Source organism: Oxyura jamaicensis (assembly GCF_011077185.1).
Source record: "Oxyura jamaicensis isolate SHBP4307 breed ruddy duck chromosome 3 unlocalized genomic scaffold, BPBGC_Ojam_1.0 oxy3_random_OJ101377, whole genome shotgun sequence".
Classification (NCBI taxonomy): Eukaryota; Metazoa; Chordata; class Aves; order Anseriformes; family Anatidae; genus Oxyura; species Oxyura jamaicensis.
The window spans coordinates 26,870-37,218 of NW_023303737.1; the positions used below are offsets into that span (position 1 = coordinate 26,870).

General features: G+C 44.7%; 1 protein-coding gene and 1 long non-coding RNA gene across 3 annotated transcripts; one reads left to right on the plus strand and one right to left on the minus strand.

Annotated features, from left to right (window-relative positions):
* Positions 1–4,348: 4,348 nt before the first annotated feature.
* LOC118157131 (thiosulfate sulfurtransferase/rhodanese-like domain-containing protein 3) lies at positions 4,349–8,229 on the minus strand. 2 transcript variants are annotated; one of them, XR_004746549.1, is made up of 5 exons: positions 8,129–8,229; positions 7,848–8,018; positions 7,084–7,243; positions 6,690–6,819; positions 4,349–4,733 (listed from the first exon to the last, which is right to left on the minus strand). XR_004746549.1 is itself a non-coding variant. In XM_035311374.1 (4 exons), exons 1-4 carry the CDS (start codon positions 8,214–8,216, stop codon positions 4,670–4,672), a joined length of 483 nt encoding a protein of 160 aa, XP_035167265.1. In that variant the 5' UTR covers positions 8,217–8,229; the 3' UTR covers positions 4,349–4,669. The 2 variants fall into 2 exon arrangements, 1 of the variants encoding a protein (XP_035167265.1); XM_035311374.1 differs by lacking the exon at positions 6,690–6,819.
* Positions 5,062–6,208, plus strand: LOC118157132. The gene is made up of 2 exons (XR_004746550.1): positions 5,062–5,111; positions 6,135–6,208. It is a non-coding gene; the product is annotated as an uncharacterized LOC118157132 (long non-coding RNA).
* Positions 8,230–10,349: the final 2,120 nt, after the last annotated feature.

Consider the following 10,349-nt stretch of genomic DNA (forward strand, 5'->3'; position numbering starts at 1 on the left):
CATAAAAATGAGGAATTTCATTAAAAGATAAACTAAGGTAGCTGAAAGTCTTTGTAGATACGGTATTGGGTAGAGATGGTTGCAGACTGTCAAAGTAAACAGGCCATTTAGTCCAAAAAAAGACCTAAGAAAAAAAAGAAGCAAAAATGGCTGAACTAGATCAGAGATGTTATGAAACTCAAAATGCCTCATTTGAAAAGCAAGGTATATTCAAATAAGGAAGATACAGATGAAGTGTGATGCATGGATTAGGTACATGGCAAGTTTAGACCTTACAGGAGGAAATAGTTTTTCCCACAACACAGGGTTAAATCCTGAATCCCTGCTCCTGGTACAGCCTGCTGTGACTGCTAGAAGTTTGTGAAGTTTGTGTTGATTCAAAAGCAAATGGACAAGGATGTAACAGTAAATTTTAAAAGATCCAAATATACCAACATGCAAAGCCTGAAGGAAGTATCAAGTACTCTCCCTTTAAATGAGAATAACCTGGGTATGGTATCACTACATGCTTACCCTGTTCTGTGCTTTTCCTCAAATGTTTGTTACTGGTTGCTGCAAAACAGGAAACAATGAATGAGAGAGATCACGGTGTGACCCAATGTAACTTGTTAATGTTTTGTTGACAGTGTACTTTCAGATGTTTCCAACAAACCCAGTTGTAGTAACGAAAAGAAGCGTTGGCCATCTATGACTGAACCACGATGAAGTGTAGTTGATTAGATCTCCCTGCTTTGTTCATCTGTATGCTGAAGGTTCGTGGTATGGTCAGTACAGCTAGGCATGATTAATAACACACTTTGCTTAATGTTTTCAGTCCATCTCAAATTTTCCATACAAATGACCTTAATGATTTAGATCAAAAGGCAGCATTAGTCCTAGTGAGGCCTGGCAAGACTCCGCCAACAGTGGGCTTCAGCTGCATCTTTGATTATGTGCCCACAGCACTGTGAGATTGATAGTCTAGGTCATGTTGAACAGACAAAATTAAAAGATTGTAGGATTTGGACAAACCAACAAATGCAGAGGCATCTGTTACTCCTCCCAATCCTATCTGAAAAAGATGTTTCAGAGTAAGATACCAAAAATTGCAGAGTAATTGACTGCAACAAAGTAACACCCACACATCCTGACACTTTAGTTTCATCTTACTTCCATTATTTATCATAGAATAACAGAAAAATTAAGGTTGGAAAAGACCTTCAAGATCATCTGGTCCAACCACTCCCCTACCACCAATGTCACCCACTAAACCATGTCCCTAAGCACCACATCCAACCTCTCCTTTAACACCCCCAGTGACAGTGACTCCACCACTTCCCTGGGCAACCTGTCCCAGCACCCTACTGCTCTTTCTAAGAAGGAATGTGTCCTAGTTGTTTTAACTGTTGAAGAGTAGTGCTCTTTGTCCAGTTCTTTGTTTTAATTGTTGAAGGGTAGGGGCATGACGTTTCCATTTTTTCACTCACCACGGACATCGCCCGACTGCCAGGACTTTTCAGCTATGATGGAGAGAGGCTTGGCAACTCCATCAGCCAGTTTCCTCAGGACCCTGGGATTCATGTCATCAGGTCCCACAGACTTGTACCTGTTTAGATTCATCAGGTGGTCTCGAATGTGCTCTTCACTTACAGTGGGTGGGACTTTGATCCTGCAGCCTCCATCTATGGGTTCACGGAAATGAAAGACTTGGGAAGCCCGTCTAACAGTGCAGATGGAGGCAAAGAAGTTGCTGAGTACCTCAGCCTTCTCCACGTCTGTCGTTACCAATTAATTAATCAGGTATAGAAACTCACTCCTGATATAAGAAATTAGCCACCTATAATCACTTACAAACAACTATTTTCATCTCTTGATCTATTTTAACAAATGTTAAAGGTGCATGGTGGCCCTTGGGGACTCCTCCTGTCACCCCAGCACAGCAGCCCAAAGGAAGCTGGGTCCTCTTTTGTGCTCTTCCTCGAGGCTCTGTGCAGAAGGGCTGCCACCTCTTGCACAAGGGCTGGTGGATGGGAAAGAAGCACTCACACAACCCCCGAGAATTGCCAAGAGTTCTTTATTGCTGGGTGTTTGGTGGCTCCAAGCTAATGCTTGGGATGGAGCCTGAGCAATGATGAGCAGGGAGCTCGCTGGGCCCTGCTGTGAAGCTGTTGGTGTTCTCTGATGCCACAGAGCAAAGACCTACTGGGGTAGTCCCAGGTCTGATGTGACCGAGGTGGATCCACTTCCATGGGTTCCTCCACCTCTTCTTGTGGACCCACCTCCATGGGCTCCACGGTGTTAGGCAGGAGGACAAGCCAGTCCTTGCCTGGGACTGCCCACACGGGATGCCTTCCATCAGGAATATTTTCAGGCCAGGGTGCCGAACCAGGGGGTCGCCAGTTCTACGTTTAGGCCCCATGCCGCTGTCCAGTTCATATAGTGGACTTATAGTGGCCTTCCAGTACCTAAAGGGGGCCTGCAGGAAAGCTGGGGAGGGACTCTTTGTCGGGGGGTGTAATGAAAAGTGAGTAAAGCCATTAAATGGGGGAATGGCTTTAAACTAAAAAAAAAATATAGTAATAATAATAATAATAATAATAATAAAAAGATAAAGATAGGTTTAGATTAGATATTGGGAAGAAGTTCTTCACTGAGGCTGGTGAGGCCCTGGCACAGGTTGCCCAGAGAAGCTGTGGGTGCCCCATCCCTGGAGGTGCTCAAGGCCAGGCTGGATGGGGCTTTGGGCAACCTGGTCTGGTGAGGGGTGTCTCTGCCCATGGCAGCGGGACTGGAACTAGATGATCTTTAAGGTCCCTTCCAACCCAAACCATTCTGTGATTCTATGGTTGCTGCCTCAAGCGCAGAAGTCCGTCCAGGACAGGAATACATGTCACTGCTAGCTTTACCTGATCTTTATGCTTACACACTATGCAGTCACATACTTTGATGGCCCCTGTCCACTGCTGCCAGCGTCATCTTGATCCTAAAAGAGCAACTAGACACAACTGGTTGTAAACTAGTTGTATTGTTTTGTGAATTAGCTTTCCAGATGCACACAATTCAGTGATCGATCATACAGAGTGCCAATACAGATGTTGAGGGTTAAACAGTCTCCAGTCTGCTGTACCGGACTACATTTCATCATTTATTGAAGATTTAGGAATATATTGTGCTTCCACATACCAGCCAGAAAGTCCTCTGAAGAAAGCAAAAAAAAAAAAAAAACAGTTAAACTAATCCAGTATTTTGGAAATTAGACTTAATTCTGGTTCTTTACATAGTTTTTTTTTTTTTTTTCCTTAATGGTTTGGAAATAAGATAGTGCAGTAAGACTGATAAAAAGTCAATGATAACTTTGAAGAAAAGTGCGTTACTCACTCTTATGACAGCTTTGCTACTGGGTTTCTAATTGTTAGAAGACAAGAAAACAACCCTCCCCATAAGATAGTCAGGGCAGCACAATTAATGGTTGGCTGTACCATGTACAGGTGCTCTCCTCCAGAAACCCACTGCATAATTTATTGGAAATAAAATTCTAACAGCTAGTTACTTTTTCTTGTCTGTTACCTAAGCTTGGTAGGGTATATTTTTTTATGTCCCTTGCTGTCCATGCAGACTGGCCTGTCAGAATACAAGAACTCTATGATAAATGAATGTTGCAATACTGATGAGAGCAGAATCAGAAATTTTATTTCCCTTTTCAAGGCATCCTGCCTAGTCCTGGATTTTTGTGTTAGGAGCAAAGTTTTCTATAGGCCAGAGCAATTTAGCTTTGCCAGCCCTTTTGACTGCTAAGAGCATTAAAAAAATGCTTAGAATTATGACTATGCAAATTTATAGGTGTGGATGTGGTGTGTTTGCTTTTTTTTTCCCATGATTAAGACATACAAATTAACGTACACAATAGGAAGGGAGTTAAGTAACTTCTTGGACACCTCAGATGTTCCAGCCTATCTTCATAATAACTTCAAACATAGGCAAGTTCTGACTCGATGCTGAGCTACTGAGGGAACTGAACAAGTTGACTGAATGCTATTGCATCTTGTGCGCAGAAGCAGACCGGTGTATGTAAATGGATATTCTTTTAAAACAGGAAATCACACAACATCTTGAAAAGCAGGTATTCTAACATCAGGGCACTTTCTCTTTGTATTTTGTGACAGGTGTTGGAGTTTTGGCCTTGCAATCACATAGTACAAACCTAAAACTTTTCTTCTCTATTTATAGTCTTGGTAACAGCAAATATTTTAACATTATAGCTATCCATGAAGAATAATAAATCTGTGCTTAGGACAGATTTCAATTCCATATTTCAATTCCATTAGAACAGTTAAAACTACAGTTATTCTAAACAAACTATCCAACACAGTTATTTGGAAAGGATAACTTTATGTGTGCTATCATCATTAGTTTAAACAGTCATAAAGCAGATCATACAAAATTCTTTTCACATACTTCTAGCACCATCATAGCACAAATTAAAGGTCAAACAAATTTAACATCTGTTCATGTCATAGTCCTTAAATATAATTTTAACCAAGTCATTAATGTGCATTACTATTTAAAGGTAAATGCCCATTTACACAAGAAAACAGAAGAGGACTGTATTCTGAAAGTGGAATGCAGGTAGCCTGAGTGCTAAAATCTACAAAGCATTCTGAAGGTAGGGCAGGGATGGAGGCGGTCATCTTCACTTTTTCTCTGGAAGTTCACGTTTTGCCCATTCCTCAAAGCCACCAGGATAATGCTGAACTCTGAAAGTTTGCAGAAGATAAAATGTTACTAAGACTCTTCCTCATAAAGGTATGTAAAAGGATGCAAAAAAGAAAAAATAAGAGAAAAAAAAGCACACAGGAATTCTCTGAAATCAAATACACTAGTACATTGTGCAGCCAGCCAGCCAGAGCACAAGGAGCGCCAAATGCTGTCTGCATCCAACTAGTGTATTCTGTAACCCATTTCTTCCAAATGACACAATGCCGGAGATCAAATACCAAGCAAGTAGCAACAGCTACAAACAGTTTGCTTTTTTTTTTTTTCTTTTTTCAAGAAAACCAACCAACCAACCAACAAACCAACCAAAACAAAATGCAGTGGGAGATTTGCATGACATTATGCCCAATACTTCAGATGTTGTTGTAGTGGGTTTACGTGGCAAGGTTTTGGTAGCAGGGGGCCATAGGGGTGGCTTCTGTGAGAAGGATCTAGAAGCTGCCCCATGTTTGGTAAGGGCCCCACTGCTGACCAGAGCTGAGCCAATCAGTGATGTTGTTTTGTGCCTCTGTGAGAGCATATTTAAGACAGGGAAAAAAAAATGCTGCACCACACAGCAGCTGGGAGAGTGAGAGGAGTGAGGAACAGCCTTGCAGGCACCAAGGTCAGTGAAGAAGGAGGGGGAGAGGTGCTCCAGGTGCCGGAGCAGAAGTCCCCTGCGGCCTGTGGTGAGGACCATGGTGAAGCAGGTTGTGCCCCTGCAGCCCATGGAGTACCACGGTGGAGCAGGTGGACCTGCACCGACAGAGACTGTGGCCTGTGGAAGACCCCTGCCAGAGCAGATTCCGGGCCGGACCTGCAGCCCGTGGAGAGGAGACCACGCAGGAGCAGGTGACCTGGCAGGTGCTGCTGCCCGTGGGGGACCCAGGTTGGAGCAGTGTGCTCCCGAGGGGTGGACCCCATGGTACAGACCCTTATCTGGAGCAGTTCTTGAAGAGCTGCTGCCTGTGGGCAGCCCACGCCCGATCAGTTCAGCAAGGACTGCATCCTGTGGGAGGGACCCCACAGCACAGGGGACGAGAGGGACCGAGAAGGAGCGGCGGCAAAGAAGCGCCATAGACTGACCATAACCCCCATTCCCCCATTCCCCTGTGCTGCTCGGAGGGAGGAGGTGGAAGAAGGTGGATGGGGGGGAAGATGCTTTTAGTTTCTTTCCTTTGTTTCTCACTTCTCTAGCTTGTTAGTAATAGGCAATAAATCTTACTACCTCCCTATGCTGAGTCTGTTTTGCCTGTCATGATAATTACTGCACAATCTCCTCGTCCTTATCTCAACCCTTGAGCCCCTTTCATCGTATTTTCTCCCTGTGCCTCTTTGAGGAGGGGGAGTGAGAGAGCGGCTGTGGTGGAGCTCGGCCGCCCACTCGAGTAAAACCACCACAGTTATGAAGGTCTTTAATTCCTTGCACACTTACATGCTACATAGGCCTGACATATGCCTGTGAAAAAACAGCCTCGAAAAAACAAAAACCCACCATGAAAAACAATACTGACTCCTTCAATATGAAAAACAGGTGATAAAGGATATTTTGCACTTATTTAAAACAATGTATTTATAAAACAAGGACATAGTCCCCTACTTTTGACTAGAATCGGCAGGGATATTCCAATTCTTGATTTGCAGTTTAGTAAAAACCTATTTTTGAAATTCTACCCATACATAGTCTTCAATTCAGTAAGGCACCTTCTGTTATGGGCATAACAATTCTAACAACCCAATGCTGGTCTTGCTTTCGTGCTATCAATCTCGTTGTCTTTGTAGTTAGTTCCTTCACTGTTTTATACCTGGCAAACAATGCACTGCTTTACTGAAAGCAAAGGCATATTTTGTAATTGGTGAACTGTACAGGTGAAACTGCAATTCTACACACAGTGTGGTTTTATAAACTATTTAATAAAATTTAAGATTGTACATCTACTAAAATGAGCCTCTTCTACCTTTCCAATCGTCATCCTGCACGTCAGAACTAGCGTTTATGAAGCTGTACAAGCAACATCTCGGCAAGGGAGACAAAAGAGCTTGAAGAACCCTTCAGCATCAGCGTGGTCCTGCAGCATATGGCATCACCTGCAGCATATAAGCAGAGTTGCTGTGTGGTTGCTTTACAGGACATCTTACATTCCCTTAACACCAGACAGCATCTTTCAAGGTTCAGTGGAGACATAAGGAGGTACTGTTTATAAGTTGTTTAGCTCTAATATTAACCTCTTTGTTCATATTACACATCAAAGTTTTTATCCATACCTGTAAGAAGCTCAGAGAGAGTTGTAGTTTACTTACTGGGGGAACTCATATTAATTCCACGCTTACACAAGGAAGCCATATGCTTACCTGCTGAAACCCAAGGATGTGGCAAAATTCAGTGCTTGTTTACTTCTTGATCCTGCAAAGCAGGAGAAAACCACATGGTCTGACTTGGCAGGCATCTTTTGATTGTACTGCTCCCTGAAATCCGTTGGGTTCATTTGCAGAGCTTCCACTAATTCGTTCACTGCAAAATAAAAAGATAAATAAATAAAGTCTCACATATAAGCTTAAACCTACATTTTAAAGTTTCAAATTCCTCTGGGAAGAAAGAGAAAGGGCGACCTTATCAGGGGCGACCTTATCGCACTGTACAGGTACCTTAAAAGAGGCTGTAGCAAGGTGGAGGTTGGTCTATTCTCCCTATGTGCCTGGTGACAGGACAAGGGGGAATGGGCTAAAGTTGTGTCAGGGGAGGTTTAGTTTGGATATTAGGAAGAACTTCTTTACCGAACGGGTTGTTAGGCACTGGAATAGGCTGCCCAAGGAAGTGGTTGAGTCACCAGCCCTGAAGGTCTTTAAAAGATGTTTAGATGTAGAGCTTAGGGATATGGTTTAGTGGAGGACTTGTTAGTGTTAGGTCAGAGGTTGGACTCGGTGATCTTGGAGGTATCTTCCAACCTAGCCCATTCTGTGTTTCTGTGATCCTGAGAAAGAAGTTTAGTCTCCCACGGTACTGGACGCCGTTTAGTGCAGCTCCTCCTTGCAGGTCACCACCCCTTGTCCACAGACCGGACCACCAACCGGACAGAAAGAGCAAACATTTCTACAAAGCAGCACGAATAGCTTACGTGGTATGTTGATGGAGGCTGGGATCTTCCCGTATCTGTCAACCTCCCACCTCTCCCGCACATCTATGTGGACGACGCTGGATTTTTTCAACTCTTTGAGCTCCTCGTAGGAAACGCCGCGCTCCCCCTCGGAGCAGAGGCCGCGGGAGGTGCCACCCACCGCCCTGGGCTCTGCAAGAGAGGCGCAGCCCGTGAGCCCCGCGCTCCCTTCCTCCTCCAAGGAGGGCCACCGCCGGTAACAAAGCTCCCCCGGGATCCCCCCCGGGGCCCCCCCGCCTCACCGGGCGCCGCCCGCCGCCCCCAGCGGCTGCCGCTGTCCGCCCGGAGGGCCCGCACCGCCTGGCGCCCGCACCAGCCGCCCGCCGCCATCCGCCCGCCCCCCGCACGCAAGATGGCGGCGGCCCGGCCCTGCCCCGCCTCGGGGCGCCCTGCCCAGGGCAACCTCGCCGTGCCCGGCCGAGCCCTGTCAGCACCTCGTCCCCAGCTCCAAGGGCTTCGTGTGGGATACGGCCGCCGTCCCGATAAAAGGGAGTTTCAGAGTGCTTTAAGCTAACTCGACGTGCTTTCAGCCTCTATGTACAGCGTGCTTGCTACATACTGGTGATGCCAGTCTAAAAGCGACCACGCTGATCCTCTCCTAAGTGCATTTTGAGGACTGCGTCGTTGAATCTTCACTAACGAGAGTTTTCTTTCTCAAAAGGAGAACAAAAATATTTCTCAGTGCCGGAAAGTGTGACAAATTGAAGCTGGCACGTATAGCTGGTTCACTAGCTGCCCTTCTGCCAGCCTCTCCATATGGCCTCCGTGACAGACATTTGCAAACTGTCTCTTTGAAGCAGTATATCTATACATGAGTCGAAGTTTTATGTGTTTTCCATTTGTAACGAGATACAGGTAGATAGAATACCTCCTCTTCCGAGTTATCTTTTACTACATATTTTACCTGTTGTAAAGTAATGACCAAAGCTTCTCTCCATTTAGACCAAAGCTTCTCTCCATTTACTGCATGTATTGCTGTGAGGATCTTAAACGTGAGCTGTGGTGTGTCACAATGCTTTTCACATGAAATGCATATTCATATAGGGTCCTATTTTTATAAATTAATTTATGGTATTAATTTGACCCTAAATGACACACATACAGAGAACATACTACCTTGCTTGCAAAAGTAGGAACAATTCACAAGGCATCTTTTGCAAGATTTGGCTAAGTCAGTAGGCAATGACTGAATGCACAGATAGGAGAGAGAATGATGAGCAGCAATATTCCAGTGAACAATCCTTGCTATGGTATCACATAAATCACTGTTGCTAATAACTCTTGCCCGTCTTTTCTTCTGAAGCAGCACATTCTATTCTCCTTTCACCAATGGGGTATTGCCATTTAGGCTCTTTTCAGCCTCTCCTCAGCAGCTTTCTTCATTTCACCTTTTGGGACTATCAGTTTCTGCACAGACTTCCGCACTCATACCTGGTGGCTTCATTTGCCAGCTGACTGTTCAGTCACATCTACTCTTGCATGTCATCATCTTCTCATATGACTTGAAGTCACCATCGATCAAAGGTAAGGTTCACAGACCTAGGCTTTCACCAAGTGTCACTTCCTTTCTGTTTTTTCTATTACTATACTTCCTTCTGACTGCCATTTTTTTTTTTTTTTCCAACCAAACTGTCAGCCTTCCCATACACTGGCGGTTCTCTTTCCCACAGCATCCTTCACCATGCTTTACATATCCCAGTTTTCCTAACATGTTGAAAGTCTGTGCATAGACTTCTGTCCTCACTCTGCACAGGATTCAGTCCATTTCTTTGGGGAAACTTCCTCATCTTTTCCACCTCCTCTGCTTGCCTCCCTTCTCTGCCAGTGTCCTGATATTCTTCTACATGCTCCAGATATTCTCTCTTGCACTCAGTAAATATATTCCCCTTTGCATCACACACTGTCGCTCTATGTTCAGCTTTCCTTCCTTAACTTTTTTTTATTGCTCTTGCAGTGCAAGAAGTCTTTAACCTGTCCCATGAAGATGAGGAAGAACCTCCTTCTTGATCCAATTTGTTTCCCAGTTATTGCCCCATATTCTTTCCCCTTTTCACATTTGATGAACATGGTGTTCACAATAAGGCCTGGTGCTCATCTGCACATGGCCTGCAGTCTGCCTTCTGACCCTTGTGCTCAGTTGTCACCGCTGTCATCAAAGTGCCTAAAGAATTCCTCCTCCCTAAACCAACCCTTGCTTGGTCTGTCAACCTCTTTCAGCAATACTGTTCTTGCTAACTTTCCTTTGCTCAGGCCCATGGCTTCCGTGTGGTTCTCTAACCATTCCTAAAGCCTGTTTGTTGGTAGATCCACTACATGTTCTCCATCCTCGTTTTCTGGTGAGTCCCACAGCAATGCTCCCCTTCCCCCCTACCCCCCTCCGCCTTTTTTTTCTTCTCCATGCCATGCTCTAGGTGGCCCTGTGAGAAACTAATTTTTTTTTTTTTTTTTTTTTTTTTTTCAGTA